A 12,625-nucleotide genomic window follows, 5' to 3' on the forward strand; every position below is an offset into this window, starting at 1 on the left:
GCAGAACAAATTGGGTAAAAGATAATAAAATAAATAAATATTGGTCTGTGGTTGAAGAAATGCACATTCATACATTCAGTCAGTCAAATGCCTGAGATTCCAATGGATGAGAAAATCTGACCAGGTAGGAAGAAAAATTTCATTTGACCAAGTATGTCCAGTTTTCCATCTTTCCTTTCAAAGGCAGAATTTCTCTTTCACTTGGACCACTATGGAGCGCTGGGACTGGTAGCAATCCCACCGTAGAGATGAGAAACAAGCACTAGCAGGTTAGCTGAACCAACTGAGGTCACACAATTGGACTGAAACAAGAAGCCAAATGTGACTTTCACCTTGTTATCCCCTCAGGATTGCACAATTTTGTTTTGTTTTGTTTTGGTGCTGGGGATCCAACACAGGGTCTCATGCATGCTATGCACATGCTATGCTCTTGGGCCCTTGTTTTTCTTTCTTTCTCTCCCCCATGTCACCATATGGAGATCTGACCTACGGGCCTTACACTTGCTAGTAGATGGTTTACCACTTTTGAGTTATGCCACCAGTCCCTTTTTGCTTTAGTTATTTTTAAGGTAGTCTCACTTTTGGGAGGTGGGGGGTTGGGATCATTTTTAGACTGCCACCACACTACTCATGTGTCCCAGTAGCTAGAATTACAGGGGCTCACCATTATAAGCAGCTCCTTGATTGAGGGCTGGCTCCCTAACTTGTCCTTACTATGCTCAAACAATTCAAAGCTCCAATAGGGTGATAGCAATAAAGCCTAGTGTCTGCTGCCACCTGGTGGTAAAATCCCTACCTAGGCAGAATTTGCTATTGTCCATGAAATAAATGCAGAAACAGGTTGGGTGGGCTAGGTCCTCAACTTTTTTTTAGCCATGTGCTTTAAGAGACCACCTCAGTCTTTCAAAATGAAAATAAATAGCACTTGGTGTGCATTATAAGATGTCCAAATAATAATTGGCCTCTTTATGGGTGCCCCACAGGACAGAGAGAAGATTCCCAACATAAATGTGATTGTCGGCTAAGTGTGTGAATTTATTTGAATGCCAGTCCAAGCTAGACAATCAGATCAGTGTCTTTATTTTTCTTGTATTCGACATGAAGCATTCCACACAGTGCCATGGAATTTCCCACAGTTCTGTCAGTACATCATTAGAGACTTCTCAGAAGCCAGGCACAGGGCCAGACCCATGAGGGCTGTGCTTAGCACCTGGAAGTGAAGAAGGAGGAGATTCTGAAATGTTCCTACATCCATCAAATGATCTAGAACTTGATGGTGCCCCCTCAGTCACTGTTTTGAAGACTTTGGCCACAAGAGTTAAAGAAATTCAACTGCCGTCGGTGAGACTGTCCACAATGGATTGCCTTCCGCTCTGTCTACCAGAATTCCATAAAGTGTCCTATGGAAAAGTTGGCCAGTATCGAAGATTCCACCAACCCAGAAAGAAAAATAGCTCTTTAAAAAGGAAAGGGATTGAAAGGTCGGTAATGAAACTTGATTTCTTTGTTTTTGAGGGAGGTATCTGGAGGCTTTGTTAACCACAGTTCACTGTAATGATGAGAGAAGGTAGCATTTCTTTTTAAGCTCTGCCCTGAGAGATGAAGACTCTACATGGAATAGCGGGAAGAGAGCACTGTCCTGGGCCAGGTAGCCTCACGGAAGTCAGGTTTTATGATTAAAAAAGTCTTCATTTGGGCTGGGCACTGATGTCTAACACCTGTAATCCTAGCTACTTGGGAGGCTGAGATCCGAGGATCGAAGTTCAAACCCAGCCTAGGGAGGACAGTTCACGAGACTTTGGTTAACCACCAAAAAGTTGGAAGTGGAGCTATGTATGGTAGAGTGCCAGACTTGAGTGAAAAAGTGAAGGGACAATAGCCTAGCTCTGAATTCAAGGCCTAGAACCAGTATAAAATTTTTTAATTGAAAAAAACTGTATTTTACCAGGAAAAGCTTTTATTTCTTCCAGAATTTAACTTTTAATGTGTCCTAAGAGACTAAGGCAAATGCTTAGTTGATATTTTTCAGCATTTGCAATTTCTTGAACCCCATACAAATACTATTATTTTGAAAGTTCATTACTGTGTTCATCAAAATAAATTCAAATCAATGCTTTCTACTCTCTGTCCCAGCAAGTTTGGCTGCATATATATTCTGCTTCACTAGCAAACACTCTTTGATAAAATAGCAAAAACAAGCTTAGCCTTAGTCCTACCAATGGCTGAAACATAAAGACAGGCATTAAGACCTCCATTATATTTTAATTTTGAACATCAGTATGGGGATTTTTTTTTTCAAATTTCTTTAGGCTCTGTCTTGGCTGATCTGTGAGCTACAGCTGATGTAGAAATAAAGTGATTTTTAATGATGCCTGAAGTCTCAACGTTCCGAACTTTATGGACAAAATGAAATATTGCAAAGATTTTTTTTTTACTTTCCATAAGAAGTAGGGGTTTTGTCAAGTGCCAGTAGCTCCTATCTGTAATCCCAGCTACTCAAGAGGCTAAGATCCAGAGGCTCACAGTTCGAAACCAGCCCAAGCAGAAAAGTCCAAAAGACTCCATCTCCAAAATAGTTAACCAAAATTAGGGTTAGAAGCATGGTTCAAGTGGTAGAGCACCAGCAGGGTGAGCAAGTCAGATAAGCAAGACAGGGGCCCTGCGTGAAAACTCCATCACCACTAATCTTTGGTTTTTTTTTAATTTTATTTTTTTGGCCAGTCCTGGGACCTGGGCTCGGGGCCTGAGCACTGTCCCTGGCTTCTTTTTGCTCAAGGCTAACGCTCTGCCACTTGAGCCACAGCGCCACTTCTGGCCATTTTCTGTATATGTGGGGCTGGGGAATTGAACACAGGGCCTCATGTATATGAGGCAAGCAGTCTTGCCACTAGGCCATATCCCCAGCCCCCCCTCTTTTTTTTTTAAAGAAAGCAATAGAGATGTAAACAAATAAACTGATTACCAACAAAATTCTTTAAAGCCTTGAGAAAGGAAGGATTCTTTTTACAACAGAAATTGCAGAAATCACTAGGGTCTAGAACAAATTACCTGAAGCAGATCAGAGAGAGAAACACATTTTGTTGAGTCACAGATTACTTAGAACTGGTTTTGTTTTTGTTTTGTTGTCGTATTTTTACACAAGCTCTCTCTATGTAGCTCAGGCTGGCCTTGAACTCACAATCAAGCTGCCTCAGCCCTGGGATGACAGGCATGAACCACCATGCTTAGCTTAGAATTGCTATTTTTTCTGAGAGAGTACATGGATGGCCTTCAGGATTCTTGAAACTCAGGGCCCGAGTGCTGTCCCTGAGCTGTTTTTGCTCAAGGTTAGCACTCTACAACTTGAGCCATAGCTCCACTTCCAGCTTTTCTTTTGGTAGTTAATTGGAGATAAGATTCTTACAGACTTTCCTGGCGTTGAACTGCAAATTTTAGATCTCAGTCTCCTGAGTAGCTGCAATTATAGATATGAACCACAGGTGCTCGGGGGGAGTTTTTTGTTGTTGTTTGTTTGCAAAATGAATTAATATCCTATTTCTTTGGGGACTACGTGGAGTAAATGAAATAGTAGGCAGACAGCACTAGCTACAATATTGACGAAACTTGTTCCCCCATCTCCCATGGTTTGATCGTCTGTCTTTAGTTCCATTTTGGGAACCATCTTATTTGTTCATATTTGAATTTTAGGTACTGATGTCATACATTTTTAACTTTCTGTTGATCTTAATACAAATTATTTTTATTTCCCTTAGATGGCACAGGGCTGTGTCTACCAATTTAGTAAAGCAAAATGTGTTGGTCCCCAAGGAGGAGTCATCCAGTGAAAGCGATCCAGGATTTCAGGAAAACCAACAAAATCTGAGAAAACCCTTGATGAAGAGAGTGAAGACAGCTTTGGGGAGGATGTTGCCCTGCAAGTGTAGAGGCAAGGCAGCGGGGACCAGCCGGAAGGAGGCCCTCCTTCCAAACATGCACAGCCTTCTCCCTAGAATCACCAAGGAGCCTCCATCACCCATGTTATTCACCAAACCAAAGATGAGAAAGCTCTCACAGAATGGTAACCAGAGGCAATTTATCATTTAATGTCAAAGCTGAGAAAAATAGCAAAATAAGGAAGGAGTCTTTTACCACCTGCTGTGTTATGGAGGTGGAATAGCCCCTAAGGCCCTTAGGATAAAAAGTTTGATTGGGAGGTGGTGGGACCTTTAGAAGGCAGCGTCTGATGGGATGTCCTTAAGTTGTTGGGAGTGGGCTCAGGAAGGGGATTTGGGGACTTCCCCTGCCCTTTCTCTAAACTCCTAAAACCTCTAAAGCATGAGCAAAATAAACCTTCCTTGTTTATAAGTTGGTTGGCTCAGGTATTGCATCACAACCAATGACTAAAGCTGACTAACATGCTACCCATGTGAGAGTGTGAGAACTCTGTGGAATGCAGTCTCATGCTTCACCTCACTGTCCTGAGTCATAATTCATATTGACGCATTTGATTAGGTTGCTCTTAAGCTTCCAGTACATCCAGTTAGTTAGCTAAATAACCAGTCATCTAGTTGTCTAAATGTATGCATTGATTTGCATACTTTTGCATAGAGGTGGGTGTATTTGAACATATCCATAAATGCATATTCGATTCTCTTTGTTTTGTTTCTGGAGAAAGACGTACCAATGGCTACTTCTAAAACTGGAGGGTGGAGGGAGAATTAAGTGAATGAAACTCATGATTGATGACTCATAAAGGATGTGTGATTTTCATGTATATCCTTTTTAATAGGCTCAGTAAAAGATTAACATTTGAACTGTTAACTTTATGTCTTTTTCTTGCAATGTAGTAATAATACTGTTATTTGGGAATCTATGACTAGCAATATCAACACTGTTTATGCTGTCCTCTGTAGCTTTTTAAGAAATTAAGCACATTTTATTTTTAAAGCAGTTTTAAGTTTATAGAAAACAGAGTTCGTATGTACACCCTTTTTCTCCTCCACGCTTCCTGTTTTCCTTACTCACATTTGCTTTAACTGATGAGCCAGTGCTGATGCATTGTTATCCATCAAAGTTTATAGCTTACATTAGGGTTCATTCTATATGTTGTACAGTTCTATGGGATTCAACCAAGGCATCCTGTCATGGTGTCATTAATCCAGGATTACCAGATCACATGGAATAGTTTCTCTGCCCAAAGTATCTCCTGTGGTATTTTTCAATGTCCTTTTCAGCATAGCATCAGAAAACATACATTGTCCTGCAACCTTGCATTTCACACAGTGGTCAGTCAGGCTTATACCTGGTGGATCTTTTATCCAGGGCCAGGGCCAGGGCCAGGGGTAGAATGGGAAAGAAACACCAAAGAAACCAAAAACCAATGGTTTCCAGCTGACGAATGGCCCTTTCAAACATGCTCTGCTGAAAAAGAAAAAGGTCACTAATACAAACATGCAATCATTAAGCAAATTCCTGGTATGGACTGAGCTGTATATTTCTGTTGAAAATAACAGAAAGAAGTCTTTCTATATCACTGAGGCTAGAGTGTTAGATTCTAGCAGAAAGCATAGGATCACATCTCTATGCTTTTGTAGTTGTTATTTTTTGTTTTGTTTTTCGCTTTTTTTTTTTGCATTGTTGGGGTTTTTTTTCTATGAGAAATGGAATAGCAAGTTTCTCATAAAAGATTTTTTCTCCAGAAAATATGCTGTCTTTCAGGGTGCAACTCAAACATATTTATCCTGTCTTGGTTGTAACCCAAAGCTAACTTTCTTTCTTTATTGGGCTCTAATACATTTTTCACTTATCTAGTGAATGTATTGTAAAGTGTCTGTTACATACCTGTCACAGAATTAGAGGTCAAGTGACAAAGAAAACAGATGTGGTCTCTGTCTTCATGGAATTATAGCACAGAGGACTTTCAAATATTATACCAATAATAATAATAATAATGCCTGATGCAAGTGTAGAAGCCTGGGGTGCTTTGCAAACATATCATGGGTGCTCCCATTTTAAACGGGTTCAGGAAAGGCCTCTCTGAGCCAAGGACAAGTAAATTGAGACCTGAAGGGTGACTAAGACTTAGATGAGGAAAATGTGGGGAAAAAAAGAGCATATGTTCAGGTGTCAGTGTCATGAAAGTTTTGCTTTTCTTCTTTTTCCTTCTTCCTCCCTCCCTTTCTCTCTCTCTCTCTCTTTCTTTCTTTCCTTCCTTCTTTCTTTGGTAGTACTGGGGATTGAACCCAGAGCTTCAGCACTTGCTAAACAAGTACTCTCCCATGTGAACCATTCCTCTAGTCCCCTTTGCCTTCTTTATTTTCAAGGTAGGTAGGGTCTTGCTTTATATCTAGGATATAATATCCCCCTTGTGTTTCCTTATGTTGCTGGCAGATGACAAGTATTGGCCACCATGCTCTTTCACTGGTTGAGATTGAGTTTCCCAAAGTTCTTTTTGTCCAGGCTGGTCTTGAACCACAATCTTCAATCTCCTTTTTCCAACTACATAGGATTACAGGCTTAAGCAGTCTGGATCTCAGTTTGATTTGCATTTTTTTCCAGATAATTATGGCTGGAGCCAGTGGCTCATGCCTGTAATCCTATCTACTCCAGGAGGCTGATATCTGAGGATAGATCTGAAGTCCCCCAGGAAGGAAAAGTCCATGAGACTCGTGTTCTATGAACCACCTGGAAGCCAGAAGTGGCACTATGGCTCAAGGGATAAAGTGCTAATCTAGCAAAAGAAGCTCAGGGACAGCTCCTAGGCCCCGAGTTCAAGCCCCAGGAAAACAAAACAAAACAAAACAAAAAAGATAACTACGGCTACAGTGCAGATATTTTAATCATCTTGTGGGATGCAAAGCTAAGTTCAAGCCCTAGTATTGGCACAAACAAAATTGAATTGGTCTAAAGAAAATCATCAAGGAGTCTGAAGTTTATCTGGGCCCTAGATATGGGAAAAATATTCAAGTATGAAGTGAATGACTGGGCCTTGACAACATTTCTGAAGAATAAATTTAACTTTACTTCTACCAACAGTGAATGCTCAAAAGGATAGATTTGTACATTGGAGGGGCCTTTTTTTGTAATTCTACAAGGTTGAAAACAAAGCAAAGCTAAGCCTCTGAAAGAGATAACCACTTTGCCCAAACTGGATGGATTTCAGCTGAGTTCCCAACCACACTAAAAGGCAAATAAATGTGTGCAGGAGACAGAATAAGATTAGAAGAAGCAGATTCTTGTTTTAAAAATTTGAACCCCAAGGACAAAAGGCATAAGGGCAGCATTTGGCCCCATCTTTCCAGATGACTTCCAAATAGCAAGTGTCGGAAACTGTGATCCTCGCATGCTGCCTCTTTATCCTTCTGCTTCTCTTCTCCCCTTTTTCTAAGCAACTATTCAGCTGGATGTGATGGAAGCAGAGGCAGAGGAGATAAGTGGAGGGAGTACCCTCCTCCGGGCCAGGAGAACCACCAAGAGGTTATCTGTGACATCTCTTCCTTCAGGATTGCAAAAGGTAAAATGATCTACATGTGTCAGTGTTTGGGGATGTTCATAAAAACCAAGTTCTCTACTACAAAGCTTTAAAGTGACTCGATCAACGATTCAAATGTCAAGTTCACATATTAACAACCTGGTCTGTCTTGTGTGTGCTGTAAGTACAGCATTCACAGAGCCAGCCTTAATAAAATGTTCTGTAAAGAGACTGTTCACCATCCAGTAAAGTAGCCATTAGTCACATGAAGCCTGTGAGATTGAAGTATGGCCAGGGCAATGGAGGAAATGAATGTGTATTTATTTATTTTTTCTTTTGCTACTCATGAGGCTTGCACTCAGGGCTTGAGCACTATCCCTGTTTCCTTTTGCTCAAGGCTAGCACTCTACCACTTGAGCCACAGTGCCATTTCCGGCTTTTTCTGTTTAAGTGGTGCTGAGGAATCGAACCCAGGGCTTCATGCATGCTAGGCAAGCGCTCTACTGCTAAGCCAGATTCCCAGCCCTGTATTTAATCTTAATGAAAATCAAAATCGAATTTAAATAGCTGCATATCTAGCATAAGAAGTACCATGCTGACTGATGCAGTATGCCATGTATTTCCTTACCAGAAGTTAGGATTATTTAAAATGATGTCATAATAGGAAAACTAGATTTTTTTTTTTTTTGAGGAGGGAGTTTTACTATTTACCCCAGGTGATCTCCAATTCCTGAGAACAATCTTGCCTCTGCCTCCTGAATAGCCGAGGCTACAGTTGTGCTGTGGTATGGTCAGCTGCCAGAGGGTTTTCGTTGTTATAGTTGTTTTTAAAGTAGAACTCTAAAGTATTATTACAACTCTCTTCTATATGTGACAAGCTCTTAGTTAAAGCTGACACTATGTGCTAGGTTCTTTTCTTACAAATATGAACACAGAAAATTCTTACAACAGTGCTAGCAGGTAGGTAGAAACACTATAATAGTAACCACACTTACTTTGCCCAGATGAGTACAAAAGCCACATTGTCTTACCAGGAAGATTTGATTCCTTCTTTTTTCTTTCTCTCTCCCTCCTCCTTTTTTGGGGGAGCAGGGATGGAGGTTGAGGATTGAACCCAAGGTCAAGCACATATCAAGGATTCTGTCAATAAGCTAGATCCTGCAATCCTGTTTGTTAATTACTATGCTTTGTAGTAATTGTACCGTTCAACTTTTCTGTTCAGTATGGGTAGCCAATAGCCACATGCGACTATATTGAAACTTTAAAAATCCACTTCCAGAGTTGGGCTCAAGTGAGTGGCTCATGCCTGTAATCGTAGCTACTCAAGAAGAGTAACTACTCAGGAGTAGCTAGGATTTGAGGATCTCAGTTCGAAGCCAACCAAGGCAGGAGGGTCTGTGAGACTCTTACCTTCAATTGCCCACTAAAAAGCCGGAAGTGGAATGGTAATTCAAGTGCTAGAGCACTATCCCTGCAAAAAACCACAAAAACAAAAACAAAAATGCTCAGACACTGCTCAGGGCCTGGACTCAGGTTCTAGTATTGGCACACACAAAAATAAAGTCTACTTCCTCAGTCACACTAACTACATTTTCAGTGGCCACTACAACTGCATGTAGCTATTGGCTTTTGTATTAAGTAGGACAGACAGCACAGACTTCCCAAATAGGGCTCACAGCATCGCTGCCAGGATATATCAGAATCAGTTTGGCATTTTCCTCCATGTGTGAGATTCATATTTATCATACCTCTATCATGTTCTGAGTGATTTCTAGGTTTGGGAGCTCCCAAAGTAATCTAATTAACATTTTGTTTTCAAACTTGCAGCAAAGGAGAAATACATTAAGCCAATGGTACTATACAGCAGTAGTGCACAGCTAATCTTTTGAAAAACCAGCAGGTTAATCCAGTGGCCATCTAAATGGGGAAAATGGAATTTGATCCCTGTCATCATTGCCAACAATTAATTCCTGTTGGGTTATAGACTTAAGTGGGAAAGGCAAAAATCTGAACACTTCTAGGGTACAGGAAAATGGAAGGAATATTCACCATATGGACAGCACTTACCACAGAAGTTAAAGCTGGATCGATTTGGATATACTTAAGAATTTCTGAGCATTGAAATATAGAATCAAAGGGTGTCCACTCAGTGTTTATTCTCAGAATTTCAATTAGTTGTCTACATTGTAAAATTAGGATATTTCAAATAAAACCCTAGGAACTTCCTTTTAAAGAAATAGGACAATTCTGAGGTTTGTAATTGCTCAGGGTAAACAGTTGCGATTGCAAAGTGGTACCTCTGTGCCGGAGGCTCGTTCTCTCCAGTCCATAATCCCTGTAGTAGTCTTGTCTACAAAACTTGCCCAAACACTGGACTTTGTAACAGTCATATCAAACCCAGAGGTAGGTTAGTAACTACACCAAGTGGAGAATAGAGTCGTGGTATCATGAGAAAAAAAATGGGGTAATAGCAGAGCATGGCAGTATACATCTGAAATCTCAGCACTTGGAAGGTAGGGCAGGATTGAAAGGCCTTTTATATTCTTTCTTTCCCTTCCCTTCCCTTTTCTTTCTTTATGGTACTGGGCTTTGAACTCAAGACCTTGCACTTAGCATGCAAGTACTCTACCATCCAAATCATCAGGCCTAAAAGGTTGTTTTTGTTTTGTTTTTTTTTTTTTTTTAAGTATCATTTTGTCTCTACCTGAGCTAGCCTTAGACCATAATTCTCCTTGGGAATCAATCCCAGTTCATTAAGATGGTGTCTCATTAATTTTTGGCACAAGTTGGCCTCAGGCCATTATCCTCCAATCTCAAATCATGAGCTACCATGTCCAGCATTGAGTGTGAAGCCAGCTTGAACTACATGAGACAAGTAAACAAAAAGAAAACCTAAAAATTAAACACAAACAACAATTAAAAAAACAGGAACAAACTACAGTCTTTAGATGGATGAAGGCAGACTCTCAAAGTGGCACTCAGACAGAGCAAGCTGGCAGAACAGTGGTGGTTTATTTGTAAGCATTCTCCTAAGGCAAAGGATAAGACCCAAACATGGTCCACCATCTTGCTCTGTGTAGATTTCAGGATGATCCCAGTGCTAATTATTAAGCACCAGAGGAAGGAAGGATAAACTCACTAAGTCTAAAACAGCATACTAGCTCAGAGCCAAGACCTGGACATGCTCTCCAAAAGCAACTGCTAGGATAGGTACTTGCAGCCAGTAAGCCAGGAACAATGGGAAAAGTGTTAGGCATGGGGCAAAAAGAAAATCCAGTGCTTGCATTTTATGTCCAGAGACATGATGCCCATGGAAATAAGAAAACTTGCAGAAACGAGAGCAAATTAACAACTGGATCTAGTGATAATGAGCTTTCTGGGGCACTGGTCCATAACAGCCCCACGTTCTCCCTGTGCTCAGCATCTGCACAGTAATTTCTTCTCCTTACAAATGACCTGTTTTTTTTCCTGACTCTATATATTCTTTCAGAGCCAGACAATCTCATTTCTCTGCACCCTATAGATCTCTTCAAAGACAGCTCAAGGCACAAAGGAGATACATGGGGCGTGGAGAATAATATGAATAAGACTCCAAGCCAATGTTGCTATGTGGCAAATGATCACTATAAAAGAGAATGTATGAAGGGTAAAGAATTCTTGTCATCACAAAAATAACATTGCTATTTCCTAATATGATGTATTTTTCACCATTTTTGCATTTCTTTAATAGGCACCATATTTATCAAAAAAGAGACCACATTTTCCAGCATTAAAGAGAAAGAAACGTGGCACAGAAAACATCCTTCCCAAATCCGATTTGACAGTCCGAAAGCTTCAAATGCAGGTAGTGGCTGAAAACTTTTACTTTTGTGTTTCCTAAGCATCAAGCTTCAGTCCTAACTGAACACACAGCCCTGCCAGACAGCATGAATGTGGGACATAACTAACAGCCAGCATTAAGAAGTAATGTTAGTGGGGGGCATTGTGAGAGGGGCTAAGGGATGGCTAAGGCCAAGTAGGACTATGCTATGCACCTAATAAATATTAAGTGAATTGCATTAAATTGAAGCCATACACATGGGCTTTTCCTTTGAAAAGAAAGGAGATCATCTTTACCACTGGGTGGTAAATGTCTCTTTTCAAGCTCTGTTTGCTATGACTTTAAGTAGAATAATGTACTGCGACTTTTAAAATGTCCATCAGTTTCTTAACTCATCTCTCAGGAAAAGCAACAGCAACTATTGCTTTGGTGTTGACAAGTCTTACAACCCATGGCTTCATTTCTTTGCATCTGTCATAGGTGGATGATCTCATCGAAGCAGTAACTGATAAGTCCATGAAGCTCCTGGCTCAAAGATATGCTGAGCTCCAACAATGTGAGTTTCTAGGGGATGAAATTCTTCAGTCTTCTAAGCAATTTCAGAGGATATCCAAGAGAACCATGAGGAAGTATAAACTGAAAAGTGTCTGTTTTCCATGTACCTGCTGCTGCTTCTGATTGTGTTCCTCTCTGGATAAAAGTCCCCTGTAGGGATTCTTCTCTTGGCGCAGAGTCCTGAATAAATCTGTGTGAATTAATCAACGGAGTACATTTTAAAAGAACATTTGTTCAACAGTTCTTTTAAAAAAAAAGAAAAGAGCTTTTGTGGGGGAAAAGAAGAACTTTTTTGATTCTGAGCTTGCAGGAGCAAATTGTACTTTATAATTCTTATTATTAATGGAAAATAAAATCCATTTACAGGATATAGCAATTCTCTAAAAAAAAATTCTCCTATGACTTGTTAGGTGAGGTTAGAAAAAGTACTTAAACATGTCATAACACTTTTAATATGACTACTAATGAGCTAATTTTACATTTTCATCTTGAAAGATAAAAGTTCATATTAAGATTACAAAATGTGTGGGTGCCAGTGGCTCACACCTGTAATCCTAGCTACTCAGAAGGCTGAGATCTGAGGATCACAGTTTAAAGCCAGCCTGGGCAAGAAAGTCTGTGAGACGCTTATCTCCAATTAATCACCAGAAAACCAGAAGTGGCACGGTGGCTCAAGTGGTAGAATGCTAGCCTTGAGTTGAAGAGCTCAGGGACAGGGCTCAGGCCCAGAGTTTAAGTCCCACAACCAACAGCAACAACAAAAAAGAATAACATTAAGGTATGACACATGCAAAGCATCA

The 12,625-nt window shown here is 40.4% G+C and overlaps 1 protein-coding gene across 1 annotated transcript; it reads left to right on the forward strand.

The window, feature by feature from the left end:
- The first annotated feature begins 1,308 nt into the window (after positions 1–1,308).
- C10H3orf49 (chromosome 10 C3orf49 homolog) lies at positions 1,309–12,450 on the forward strand. Its single transcript, XM_048356082.1, has 5 exons — positions 1,309–1,481; positions 3,753–4,057; positions 7,368–7,492; positions 11,181–11,294; positions 11,751–12,450. The coding sequence occupies exons 1-5, from the start codon at positions 1,357–1,359 to the stop codon at positions 11,946–11,948; spliced, it is 867 nt and encodes a 288-aa protein (XP_048212039.1). The 5' UTR covers positions 1,309–1,356; the 3' UTR covers positions 11,949–12,450.
- The last annotated feature ends 175 nt before the right edge of the window (positions 12,451–12,625 follow it).

The sequence above is a fragment of the Perognathus longimembris genome, chromosome 10 (assembly GCF_023159225.1).
Source record: "Perognathus longimembris pacificus isolate PPM17 chromosome 10, ASM2315922v1, whole genome shotgun sequence".
Taxonomy (NCBI): Eukaryota; Metazoa; Chordata; class Mammalia; order Rodentia; family Heteromyidae; genus Perognathus; species Perognathus longimembris.